The sequence below is a fragment of the Athene noctua genome, chromosome 17 (genome assembly GCF_965140245.1).
Source record: "Athene noctua chromosome 17, bAthNoc1.hap1.1, whole genome shotgun sequence".
Classification (NCBI taxonomy): domain Eukaryota; kingdom Metazoa; phylum Chordata; class Aves; order Strigiformes; family Strigidae; genus Athene; species Athene noctua.
The window spans coordinates 15,319,804-15,332,903 of NC_134053.1; the positions used below are offsets into that span (position 1 = coordinate 15,319,804).

Consider the following 13,100-nt stretch of genomic DNA (forward strand, 5'->3'; position numbering starts at 1 on the left):
CCCCGCGCCGCGGGAGGGGCGACCGCCCGCCCCGCCCCGGCCACCGGCCCCGCCGCCCGCGGAGCAGAGTCAGTCCGGAGCCCCGGGGGGCCCGTCCCGGGGGGCCCAGCCGGACCCAGCACCCCCCCACAGCCCCCCGCCAGCACCCGCTGGGAGCCCAGATGCCGACCCCGCCGTACCCAGCACCCACCCGGCTCCTCCGCGCTCAGCCCCGGCCCCCAAATCCACCGGCTCGGGGCAGGGGGGAGCCCCAGTGGGGGGATTGACCGAAACCGGGGCAGCGGCCCCAAAGACAGTTTGCAGGGGCCGGGGGGAGCCCCAGCAACGTGCCCTGCGGCCACCCCACACCCTCCCGGGACAAGGGGCTTTAGGAGGCAGGAATGGAGGTTTGGGCAGAATTCCTGCCTGCGGGAAGCACAGGGAGGGGGGCACCGTTTTGTGGGTGGAAAGCTGAGCTCTGGGGTGTCACAGGATGAATTAGGGGTCTCCTGGCTCCGTTCGGTCCCAGGAGTGGTGATGGTGGGAGAGGGGACAGGTCTGGGTGCTGGTGCTCACCCCGGGGCAGCCCCCCCCGAGGAACCCCCCCAGGGCCTGGCAGCCACTTGTGGCTGCTGTCACAAGTTGCGGCAGGTCTCAGCATCCTCCCATTTGCACTTCAAACAGGGGCACCCCAGGGCTGGGTGAGACGGCAAGGCCGAGCCGGGGCTTGGCCACTCGGGGTGGCTCTGGCGGGGCAGTGACAGAGGGTGATGGCAGCAGGTCTCTCCCCAGCACCTGACCCACAGGGCTGCAGCCCCAAGAGGAGAGGGGGTGCTGCCCAGGGCACTCCCCCAAAGCTGGCACTGATTCAGCACAGGGTGGGAGGTGGCACCCCTCATCCCGTGCCCCCCTTTTTAGCCCGCAGCAAAGGAGGGCAAAGGGAAGACAGCAGGAGCCGCAGGCGGTGCGCCTTTACACAATCCTGCTTTATTTTACCCCTTTGTACAAAACCATTTTTCCCTGCTTTATTTTACAAAGCCACCCCCGGCCCTTGGGGAGGGCAGAGGGGAAGAGAGGGGACCCCACAACGGAGGAGCACCCGGCCGCTCACCCATCCCATCTCACCTCCACCGGGCCGCAGGGGTGGGGAAAACCCGAGCAGGGTGAACGCTCCCCCCAAGCCATGGGGAGCCCGGAGATAGGGCCGGGGGGGGGGGGGGGGGGGGGGGGGCTTTAGCCCCACAGTCAGGCATCAAATCCCACTGCCTCCAGCACATCCTGCCTGCAGCTCACAACCCCGGTCCCTGTCCTGCAACGGTTACTGCCATGGAGGAATAATAAATAGGCTCAGTGAGTAGGTAAATTTGGTACTACATATAGGGCTACAGCTTGATATATCCTCACTAGATAAAGAGGAGGGGGGCAAGGGGTCCCCCTGGCTCCTCACGTACCCCCAGCCCCCCTGCGCCAGGCACGAGTGCTCAGGAACTGGGTCTGCCCAGCTGGCACAGGGTGGGCAGGAGGGTGGGGGCTGCAGGAGGGACCCTGGGGGCAGCGGGTCAAGGGGCTCTGGGACAGGGACAAGGGCCCAAGGGGGCAGCCCAGCCCCCCCAGCCGTCGGGAGGGAGCTCAGGTGGCTCAGCCACCCCCTGCCAGGGCTCCCACCGCTCATGGTGCCAGCACCCTGCCGGGGTGGGCACCCAGCACAGACTGGAGGTGTCTCCTTCGGTCACCAGACCTGGCCAAGCTCCCAGGAATGTCCCCCTGGCTCCGAGCACCCCCTGAGCGAACATCCCCGCACACGGGGAGAGGGGTGTCCCTGCAAAGCCATGCCAGCCTGCCTGTCCCCACCCCTCTAGCTCAGAGCCCCCAGTGCCAGGCGCGACCGGTCCCCGCATAGCCCCCGCCAGTGTCCTTGAGCCCGGGTCCGTGCGCAGCCCAGCTGAGCCCGGCTGCCCGGGGTGCAGACCCAGCGCCGCGCCGGCCCTACAAATATGTGTCCTCGCTCTCCCGGGAGCTCAGGCTCTCCTTGGACTGGTGGTGGGGGGAGACTTGGGGGTGCAGCAGCTCCCGGGCCGAGCCGGGCGCCCCATTACCCTCAGCCCCGGGGCCATTGGCAGGGCTGGCCGGGCCCTTTTCTCGGCTCTTCTCCTTGCTCTTGCGGGCCTTGGGCACGGGAGCGGGCCCAGGGGGAACAATGATGGAGGGGACGGGCTCCAGCGCTTTGCGGGTGGGGGGCTCGGCCTCACTGATGGCCTTGGCCCCGTGCAGGCGCGGGGGGGACTTGCACTGCAGTTCCCCGTGCATCTCCCGCCACTTCTTCAGCTGGATCAGGTGCTCCCGCTCGATCTGACGCTCCGTTACCGGCAGCTCGATGACCTGCAGGGACAGACTCATGCCGTCAGGGCAGGGTGTGGGACACCCCACAGGGCAGAAACAACCCCAAATCTGAGCCTTTTGGCCACTGCCCCCAATGCCACGCCAGCTCTGCCCAGCCAGGGGCAGCCCAGCCCACCAGTGGAGCCAACTGGGCAGCACTGGTCTCCCAGACTCTCCCCACCTTACCTCCTGCACCAGGAAGGTCTCCTGCATGATCTTGGGGCTGAGGGCCCTCAGCCTCTCCATGGTCTCGTACTGGCCCTGGCAGGATTTGAGCTTGTCCGAGGAGCCCAGAGTGTGTTTGAGCAGCACAAGGCCCACCCGGAAGATGATCTTCACCCCTGCAAGGGAAGAAGTGAGGCAGCGAGCGCCCAGTGGGACAGGGTGACACTGCCACTATGTCCCTCAGATGCTGTGAGGCACCAGGTCCCAGTCCCACTAGCAGTCAGGACACACACGAGGGTGCGTTTGGGATCCACATCCCCCTAACTCCCAGGAAAAGAGCCCAGTCTCCACCCCAGGCACATGGCTGCCCCAAACCTGCCCTACAACGGGTCCTACAACAGGTCCCATGTGCCAGGCACAGGCGAGCAGCCATGGCAGCACTCCTGCTGCTGCCCCAAGTGCTGTCCACATGCCAGGAGGAGGATGAGGATGGTGGGGAGCTTCTACCTTCACAGAAGAACATGTCCCAGACGCGCAGGACGGAGCTCCAGGGCAGCGTGCGGGAGAAGGCGCACATGAACCACTCCGTCATGTAGAGGATGGGATCGATCTTCTGCTTGCTCAGGTGCTTGTAGGCCACGGGCGAGACCTTGTGCAGCAGTGAGAAGAGGATCTGCCCGTCCAGCTGAATGGCCTCCTGCAGGGAGGGCATCGAGCCCCAGGGAGCCCCTTAGCCCCAGCCCAGCCCTGGGATCAGCTCCCCAGTGCCCAGTCCCAGCCGAGGAGCTAGACCCAGACCCAGGCCTGGCTATGGGAGCAGAGCTGTGCCCACAGACACCAGCAGCAAAGCTACGCTGAGCCCCCCATCCCTGACTGCAGGATGCTCCTGGGGACAACTGCACAACATGGAGACTGTGGGAGCACTCAGGGTCTCCCCAAGCTCCCTTTTCTCTCCGGGGTGAGGAGCTGGGGGAGCTTTCGGCCTGGAGACATCTCAGATCCCTAGCACCACCGAAGGCACTGCCAGCCCTTCACTCACCAGCTTCTCGCTGTAGTAGCCAGGGAGGTACTTCTCACAGATCTGCACCAGGCACCAGAACGCTTGCTGCAAGCCAAGGGACAGCGGGTGAGTGCCCAGGTGTCCGTGGGGGACGTCCCTGCAGCACCCCCCGCTCCCAGAGACCTCAGGAACGGGCAGGAGGAGGCAGAGCTTGACTGGGATGAAGGGCACCTCCCTGCACCACCTGAGCTTTGGGGTGAAGGGGTGCTGCGAGCCGAACACCCTGCTCGCCAGCATCGCCCCGAGGTGACCCACACCATCCCGCTGGCCCAGCTCTCTGGCCACCGGGTCTCTCTGCCCTCCCGGCCACGTGCTCGTACCTCGGCCGGCATGTGCATGAGCAGGACAGCGGCGATGGGGGCCTGGGCCTGGCAGTAGCCCTCCTCCGGGCGGTACAGCGTGTACGCCTTCAGCACCCGAAACAGGTCCTGCTGCCTGCGGAGACAGCCCGGGGAGGGAGAGGTGAAGAGAGGGCATGGACGTGGCCCAGCAGCACCCCCAAAGGATCCCAGTGAGCATAATCAGCACTGGGCATCGCATGGTGATCCAGCACCACAGGCTGGCCACCAGCCACTACTCTTCCCCCATGAGCCTGGGTCAATCCCTGGCTGGGATCCCTCTTCCACACAAACCCAGGGCTGTGGGACACGATAATCACAGCTCTGCTCTGGGAAGTTCTGCCCACAGAGGCCCCATTCTGCCCAGATCTGAGATGCAAGGCAGGGAGACAACCATCTGCCAGGGATGCTGGCTCAGGGTGAGCTGTGGCCGGGAAGGGACCCAGCTGGAAGCACAGGAACGCAGACGCTCCCTGACACACGGGGAATGGCATTTCCCTGGCGAAACAGAGACCACAGCCAGCTGCCTCCTCCCTCTGCCCTCCTGCCGTGGCAATTCCCACCCTGCTGGGTGTCAGAGCTGGTGCTGAGGGCTGACCCATGTACTGATCTCCTGGGAGAGCCATCCTGTTTTCAACCCATGCCTGGACACCCTGTGAGCCAGGGGGTGTAAAGACTGCAGGGGCACACCACAGCTCTGTGAAGTGGGATAGACAGTGCCCACCCCACAGTGCTGGTCCAGCCCAGCAGCTGCCGAGGACTAGACGCACAGTAGCTCCCACTCACCCGTGGCCTCCACGTGAGACAAACATCTCGTGGAATGGAAACTGCCGATGGAGATCCCGCTCGATCACATCCAGCCATTTCGGGTCGCCTGGGAGGAGATCCAGCTCCTGGGGAGGAGAGGGTTGAGGTGAGCAACACCCCACAGCAGCACTGTGCCAGCCCCACTACGGTACATGGTCCCAACCTGGCTCTGCCCCAAACATGAACCCCATCAGGTCAGAGGTCAGCCCACTCTGGCTGGGATGCTAGTAGCCCTCTTGCCCCACCCCCAGCAGGAACAAGCAGCATCTGGGACCCCAACAGACACCCCAGCCCTGGAGGGAGCAGCAGCCATCCCAGCACTGCCCCCCTCCACCAGCACACCCTCCCCAGCAGTGCAGGAAGGTCCCCGGCAGCACTCACATCAAACTTGCCAACGTTCTGCTCCAACTTGACCTTGCTCCCGGAGAGGTACTGCCAGGCACGGCCCCGCAGCGAGGGCGGGATCCCCTTCTGGCACCGCAGCCGGATCTGTGGGGAGAGACACAGCAGTCAGGAGAAAAATCAGGGAGCAGTGGGGAGCAGAGAGGCCCCCGGGGCAAGACAGGAGCCAGGCCCAGCACTGCAGCTGCAGGCTGGTCCCCTGCTGCCTCGCTGTGCAAGGGGATGTGTCCCCACAGCCCTGGGGACAGGGTGCCCAGCCACATGTCTCAGGACGGCGCCTGGCATTGTACAGACCATGGAGACCTGCAGTCAGAGATCCTGCTCACCCCCTTCTCCCCAGCATCGCACTAACACGCCAGCTCGGACGGCAGCCGGCGCTGCACCAGCACGAGGGAGCTGCGGCGGCTGCCAGGAGCCCGGACGAGGCTTTGTGGCTTGCAAACAGCTCCAAACAAGCCCAGCTCTGCCTCAAAGCAGGATCCTGCTGGGAACTGGAAAAGCAAACGCTGGAGCCAAGGTGGGGAACAGGTGGCTCCCTCCTCACCCCAGCATGGCCCATGGGAAGCACTGGGGACACAGGGCTCTGCACCCCCAGCCCAGCCCTCCTGCTCACCCAGGGGGCCATGGAGAGCAGGAAGATGGACCCTGCCAAGCACCTCAGCCTTTCTGCCTGTTTGCCCTGGGCAGGCCTGGGCCCAGCTCCACGCATGGCTGGCTCTCAAGGCCAGCTCCGTGCCCAGTTGGCCCCTGGTTTCTTTGGCACAGGCCACCAGCCAGGACCAAAGTCCAGTCGAGGCAGTGTTGGTACCTACCCCACGGTGGGAAGTCAAGCCAGCTTAACCCTGCCACTGCCAGCACCCCAGCAGGGACTAAAACCAGAGCGCCCCACACATTCCACTCCAACTCTGAGGGAAGCAGCAGCACCATCTCCTCACGGTCCTTGGCCAGGACGTGCAGCAAGATGGGGCCCATGAGACCAGTGCTGTCAGCACAGTTACCCAGCATAAATCCCTGAGTGGGGACTCAGGTGGCACATGCCAAGTGCCAGAGACATGCCAGGGCTCTGTGAGCCACAGCCAACAGCTCCTGAAGCCTCTCCTGCCTACCTAGAGCTCCTTTTCCCCGTTTGCTGGTGTGGCTCAGGAGCAGGCGGCTGTGCTTCCAAGCAGCCCAGCATGGTGGTAATGCCCCATCCCCGGGAGGGTTTGCTGCTCCCTTGCTGCAGCGCTGCTTGTTTACCCAGGCAGTCCGGAGCCCCACAGCGCCTTTGTGCTTGCAGGAAACGCGGCGGGCGATGCCCAGGGCGGCTGCGGGCAGCTCTGCCGCTGCGGACGGCTCCCGTTTTGAGCCGGCTCCCCTTCCTGCTGGCTAAACTGCCAGGAAGGAAGCTGCTTTGCTGGGTTCAGCAGCCCCTCCAGCTGGCCAGGCTCAAGGCAGCCAGGGCCAAGCAGCTGAGCATCTCATCCCCTTGGCTCCATACCGGGTCCTGCCATTGCCCCTGCACTGGAGGTAGCCGGCCCCCAGGATCCCCCTGCGCCCTTCCAGGGGACCAGGAGCACATCTGGGCTGAGGAGTGCTGCCCATCCCCAGAGTGCGGTGGGAGCTCCCCACACATCTGCCCTCCTTCAGTCTGAGTGGAAAGGGCAAGGACTGGCACACAGCACTGGCACAGCTCAGCACCACGAAGGACGTGGGGTCACAGCTCTGCTGGGATACGGGCCAGGCAGGCGAGGAGGAAGCGTTTCGGGATGCTGTAGTGATGCAGGTGTGAGTGAGCCCGGCAGGAGCTGGCCCAAGAGATCCCCGGGCCATCAGCCAACCCCAGTGAGGCAGCCAGAAAAGTACCGGGGTTTTTCAGAGGCACAGGGAGCTCCTCCAAAGGAGCAGGGCCCAAGCCACGTGGCGTGGCCCCGTACCAAAGCAGCCAGGCTCCTGCCGGACGGTCGACAGCATCCAAGGCCAGGCCTGGCACCCTTCCCTGAGCAGCCCCAGGGCTCCAGGCATGGAGCAGCTCTCCAGAGCAGACCTCAGAGGCTCTGGGCATGGATTTTTGCTGCAGGACAGACTGTACAGCACATCAGCCCCACAGAGACCCCCAGGAGCTCAGCCCAAGCACAAGGGAGCTCTTCTGCCAGACATGCGGCTGCCAGAGCATTCACCCGAGCCCGGAGACCACGCTGTGGCATGGCCGGGGAGCAGCGGAAACTGCCCACAGAACAAAGCGCCCGCCTGCCATGTCCCGAAAAGCTCTCCCAGATTCTTTGTGAGTGGCCAAGAAACAGATGAGGGATTCCCGCGTCGTTCACCAGGCATCGAGAGGGGACGGCGCTCTGGGAGCACAGCACACAGAGTGGTGCCAGGAGGCTCTGCCAGTATCGAGGAGGAGGAGGGAGGAGGAGGAGGAGGAGGAGGAGGAGGAGAAGGAGGAGGAGGAGGCCGCCCTTTGGCCACTCTCAGGCACCGCTGGCCCATGCCAGCAGCCTCACCGCTTCCAGCAGACACACAGCAGCATCCCAGGACTTGCTGCATCCCATCCCCGCCTTGTTCACAGGCTCAAGAGGTCGGGGAGTACCAACAGACCGAGCCACAAAGCCACCCAGCACACACCACCACGAGCCTCCTGGGGACCCCGGCTTGCAGACCGGCGTCACGCACATCAGGCTCAAACATTTCCTACTCAGAGCTTTTTTTGGTCTACAAGATGCTCAGAACAGAAGTTTCCATGACCGAACAATTCCCATGGCTGCCTGCAGGCAGCCAAAGAAGCCCTAGGAAGGCTCCAGCTCAGTGGGGAGCAGATGGGGGCAGGAGCAGGCTGGCTCCGGACCACAGGCTCAGCCCTCCCAGGCTCCAGCTTCCCTCCCACCATGAGAAACGTCACGGGGAGGGAGCAGCCCAGTCAAGACAACAGCATCAACCAAAGGCAACCAAGTCTGTCTGGGGGGACCTAGTGACACACAGGCTGCCCCAAAGCCTCAAGGGGACACGGCTGCACCCGGCTGTTCCTCCCTGCTGCCTCCTCTCGCCTGCACAGCTGTCTGGGGGCAGCCCCAGGGGACAAGACTGTCACTTACCTTCTTGTGTTTTTTGGCCATCCACTTGTCCCAGTTGTTGAGCATATCCAGCCATTTGGACTCCCGCTGGCGCAGCACCTCCAAGGGCACCTCCTCCAGCCTGCGGGACGGGAAGAAGAGGCCGGTCAGTGTAGTGCTGAGCTCTCCCTGCAGCGCAGAGTCCCCTCCCTGTCCTCTCCAGCACCCTGGGTGCCCCCCACAGCCCCCTCTGCAGGTGCAGAGCCCGGCTGGGACACGCTTGAGAGTGCCGGTGTTTCAGCAGCTGCTCGACGCTGCCGGAAGCGCTCACCACCCGTGAAATCACCAGGCCAGCACAGCCCCAACTCCCCACAAGTTCAAAATCTCTCAGGAGCAGCCTGCACTGCACCCACCATGTGTCTGAGCATCCCTGGGGACCTGTGCCCAGAGAGAAGGGCACACCAGGAAGGTGAGGAACTGGGGAGCGCAGCCAGAGCCATTAGCTGAGCTGAGCAAGGTCTGGTCCCCCCCGCAGAGGCTGACTGCAGCCGGAGAAAGCCGGGGCCATAAGCATCATGTCATCTGCACGGCCCCAGCCATGCTTGCGCCCTGAAAGCTTGGCACTGCTCCAGGCCTGGCACCGAGCCCGGGCCGAGGGTCCCCCAGGAGGGAGGGAGGGGAGTGTTTTCCAGCAACGGCCCAGCCTAGCCGGGGAATCCGATTTAACCCTGCTGAGGCAGGCAGGGATGCTGCCACGACATCAAAGCTGGCAAGGGGGAAGCCATCACTGTGGCCTTGAACACCCCCCGCCATGCACCCTCTGCAAGGTGACAGGGGACAAACAGCTCGGCCAGGCCCTGGGCACGGACATCCTTCAAGCCATCAGTGAAGAAGGGCCAGCTTCACCCAGACTCAATGCCTTCCTGGGTTCGGCTCCACACTGCCCTGTGGCCACGCCAATCTCAGGAGGGGCCAGATTCTTTCTGAGGCCCCGAGCATCTTCCAGGGAGGTGCAAGCACCCAGCCCTACTTCAGCACACACAGGCCCTGCCTCATCCCGGACCTCTCTGCATTAGGAGCCGGAAAGTGAGCGGCACAAAGAGCCCAGGGCCGCATCCAGCTGGCAGCACTGCCCTGCTCCCTGCCCAGCCCTTCCCTGCCGGGTCCCACCCACCGCAGCGGGTCAGATGGGGCCAAGCGGGATTGTTTCAGAGAGCAAACCCGCTCTGAAGGGATCCACGTTGCTCAGGGCAGCCACCCCACCCTCCCCAGCACGGGCTGGGCATGGCCAGCAGCTCCCTGGCCAGCAGCGCAGGCCGGCACGGGGATGGAGAGTGCACTGGCCCCGAGCCGGGGAGCCTGGGCTGCCGGAGGAGCTGGGGTTCTCTGAGGCGTGGGAAGCTCGGGAGCGCTGGACGCTGGATACAAGAGCTGGCTGCGGGCCTGCTGGAGCCTGGCCAGCCCAGACTGGAAGCTGTTACCAGCTGATGGCTGCTTGGCAGCGGGCACAGAGCAAGGACTGGAGACATTTCAGATGGCCAAGGAGGGGAGGATGGGGTGGCAGCACCGCAAGAGGGAGGTGGTGATACCCTATGCAGGGAAGGCAATCCTCCACACCCAGTGTGGGTGACAACCCCACAGCTCAGCCCTTCCCAGTATCCCCAAACCCTCCACAGATGCTGGGACACTATTTGCCCTCCCTGCACTTCCCCAAAACCGTTCCAGCTAGAGGGACAACAGCCATGGAGGCAGGCAATGCACTCCTGTTTATCCACTCCCAGGCAGACAGAGAACAGATAAAAGCCCCAGAGAAGGGCAGGATTTGGCCCCAACGTATCTGCAGGGCATGGGAGGAAGGCTCTGACCCCAGCGACTGCAGCCACCACACTGTTGGCACCCCCAGGAGCAGCCACTCGCCTCCAGCACTCTGAGCTTTGGGCAGGGGAGCTGCTGCCTGCTGAACCCCAGGGACAGGGACGTCCACCCCAAGCACCCAGGGACAGGCAGCCAGGACAGCCAAAATGTCCCCAAAATGCAGTGTGTGGCCGGGACGGGTGCAGCACCCTGGGCAGGAGAGGCCAGCACACTCCTACGGTGCTGTGAGCCCAGAGGGCAGGGACAAGGTTTATCACCCAGAGAGATGCACCTTGCCCAGGACCAGCAGCCAAACCTCTGCTGCCTCCTCTCCCCGCACACCGGCCAAGCGACACCCGCAGGCTTACGAGAGGCGAACGCTTTGCTCCTCGTAGGTGGGGAAACTGAGGCACGGGGCCCAACTGACACCAGAGCACGCAGGTAGGCAAACCTCAGGGGAGCAATGTCCCATCTGGAGAGGAGGGGGTTGCCACCCGCCGTCCCGCTGCAAGCCCCCGCTTCTCCGGGCGTTACTGCAAAGCCACGGCCAGGAAGGCAAACACCAGCCACGCTGCCGAACCAGCTCGGAGCACATTCCTGGGTGCCGGCACCGCCCCGGGGCCCTGTCACGGGCTGATTTTTTCGGCTGCCCCGCTTCCTCCGAGGGCTTCCTCCGCAGATGGAGGCCGGCCAGCGCCTCCTTGCCACGGCGCCTTGGCCGGTGGCTACCGATACCGGTTTCCGCGGCAGGATGCCGAACAACGGCCCGGCCTCCCCCATTTGACGGCGGCCAAAAGTACGCCGGAATCCAGCGCTTGGAGCAGAAGAGGCCTGGAGGTAACCAGACACTGACCTCGGCGAGGAGGCCTCAGCGCTGCTGGCAGCTCCCTGCGATCCCTCCCGCGCCCGGGGCGGACGCCGCTCTCCAGCCTTTCCCCCCTCCCTCATCGAGGCAGGAGGGACGGGGAGAAGCTGGAACAGCTTCCAGGGCTCTCGCTCACATCCCGGCTGCGGAGGCCGCCGCCGCGGGCACGCACCGGGTCCCTGGGGACGGGGGTGGCAACCGAAGGCCGGGGCCCGGCGGAGCTCCTGCCCCGCTCCCCCGGGGGAGCTTAAACACCTCAGAGAAACGCTGCCCGGCGGGCGGGGGGCACAGAGCAGCCGGCCGCCCCACGCTGCGGCACCGGCGCCCGGGCGGCCGCACGGAGCCAAGGCGGCCTCGGAGCAGAGGCGTGAGCGCTCACCCGCGCCCCTGTCACCCGCAGCCCGCCCCGGAGGTGCCGCTCTTCCGGGGCGCGGGCCACAGTGGGGCCAAGCTGCCGGCGGGGCGCCGGGGACCGGCCCCGAAGGACCGGAGCTGGGGGCGGTGGGAGACAACCCGCCCCCGGGGCGGGAAGAGCCGTTACCGGCCCGGCCCAGCGGCCGAGGCCCCGCGGCCCGGCCCTGCGGGGGCTGAGGGGCCGGCGGGCGGCGGCCTCAGCCGGGCCCAGGGCGGTTCCCCGGGGCCCTCGGCGCCCCAAGACGCGCGGCGCCCCCCCGCCGGCCCCGGCCCCACTCACGGCCCCTCGGCGCTGCGGCTGCCCACGATGAAGCCGAACTTGTCGACGCGCCGCTCCTCGGGGCCGCCGCCGTTCACCTCGGAGTCGGAGCCGAGGGAGCTGAGCTCGTCGCCGCCAGGCTCGGCCAGGCTCTCGCGGGTCCCGGCCAGGCTGTGGTGGCGGCCGCCGGGCGAGCCGGGCCCGCCGCCCCCGCGGCTCTTGGCCATGGCGGCGCGGCTCAGCGGCGGCGCGGCCGCTCCTCCATGCCGCGGCCACGGCGGCGGCCACGCCCCCCGCGCCACGCCCCCTCGCCGTCATTGGGCGGGAGCGGACCAGCCCGCCAACCAGCCGCACGGACGGCGACGGGGAGCGCCCGCCCCCGGAAGGGATTGGCCGAGCGACCGGGAGAGAGCTGTCCGTCAGCGCTTGCCCTCTGGGGGCGGGGCTAGGACTGGCCGTGGGGCAGCGCTGGGGCCGGTGCCGTACCGGGGCCGGGCTGGGCCGGCACTGGGCCTGCGGGAGGGCTGGACTGGGCCCGTACTAGGACACGGGGCGCAAAGGATCCCCTTCGCCTTTGGGCCGGCCGCGCTCCAGTCGGGGCTGATTTGAAGCCAGAGGCACGGACGTTATTCCCTTTATAAGTGCACCGGAGCCGCAACCTGCCCCCAGCCCCGGGGGTCCTGCAGCCAGACCACCACTGCTTCACCCCGACATCCCCCCTCCACCAGCAGCCTCGTCCCCTTCAGCCCAGACAGGCAAAAGGGGCCTGCCTCTTCTCAAAATACAGCGCAAAATCATCGCTATCAGCGCTGGGTCTGGGACCCAGCCGGACCTGCCCCTGGTGAAGCCCTCCCCGGGCAGCTCCGCAGGATGGGAGGTACTAAGCTCCATCCACCCACAGCTGGGAGCCCAGCACTCACTTTTCTCCTTTGAACAGCAGAGAACTGGGCTTTTATTAGAGCCAAGACCCGTCTCAAAGTGGGTAACATGCTGGGTGAATTGCCAAAGGACCGAGGGAACCAAGCTCATTAAATTCAGCAACAACTCAACCTACTTCCAGATTTTTCTGGCAGCCTGAGCCCTGCAGGTCCTCCCCACTGAAGTGGAAGGCTCCGATAACAGTTGTTTTGTACTAGACATACACACGCACAGTCTGTTACAACATTTATCAGTAATATTTAGATAGAAACGGGCTGGCAAGGCTCCACACACGCTATTTCTAGCACCAAGTTTTTCCTAGGGGAGCACCGGGCTGGGAGCTCAGCCCTGCCAGGCTGGTAAAAGGGGCTTGGCTGAAAATGTCACCTAAGCACCCGCGCAGCGCTGAGCCAGACCTCGAGGAAACGCACGTCAGGTCAGGGAGCTGCTTGGGCACTGAGCACAGGTGGACAAGAAAAGCTGGATGACCTTCAGTACAGTCCCATCACGTTGGGCCCCACACCGTATGTAAAAACGTGATTTCTCCATTTCAGAGCTTTCTTGGCAGGTTTGGTTTTTTGCTTTTTTTGTTGTTTTTTTTTTTATCAGCTCTGGAAAACACCACTTG

General features: G+C 65.1%; 1 protein-coding gene across 2 annotated transcripts; it reads right to left on the bottom strand.

The window, feature by feature from the left end:
• Window positions 1-947: 947 nt before the first annotated feature.
• TBC1D10A (TBC1 domain family member 10A) lies at window positions 948-11,837 on the bottom strand. 2 transcript variants are annotated; one of them, XM_074921325.1, is made up of 10 exons: window positions 11,576-11,837; window positions 10,215-10,226; window positions 8,205-8,304; window positions 5,110-5,217; window positions 4,708-4,814; window positions 3,904-4,018; window positions 3,563-3,628; window positions 3,031-3,220; window positions 2,545-2,699; window positions 948-2,358 (listed from the first exon to the last, which is right to left on the bottom strand). In XM_074921325.1, exons 1-10 carry the CDS (start codon window positions 11,779-11,781, stop codon window positions 1,966-1,968), a joined length of 1,452 nt encoding a protein of 483 aa, XP_074777426.1. In that variant the 5' UTR covers window positions 11,782-11,837; the 3' UTR covers window positions 948-1,965. The 2 variants fall into 2 exon arrangements, with proteins under 2 accessions (XP_074777426.1, XP_074777425.1); XM_074921324.1 differs by lacking the exon at window positions 10,215-10,226.
• Window positions 11,838-13,100: the final 1,263 nt, after the last annotated feature.

Coding starts and splice junctions, on each gene's coding strand:
- TBC1D10A (XM_074921325.1), bottom strand. CDS start 11,781: ATGGCCAAGAGCCGCGGGGGCGGCGGGCCCGGCTCGCCCGGCGGCCGC. Junction 2,700..3,030: donor GGACATGTTCTTCTGTGAAG/GTAGAAGCTCCC, acceptor CTTCCCTTGCAG/GGGTGAAGATCATCTTCCGG. Junction 2,359..2,544: donor AGACCTTCCTGGTGCAGGAG/GTAAGGTGGGGA, acceptor CTGTCCCTGCAG/GTCATCGAGCTGCCGGTAAC.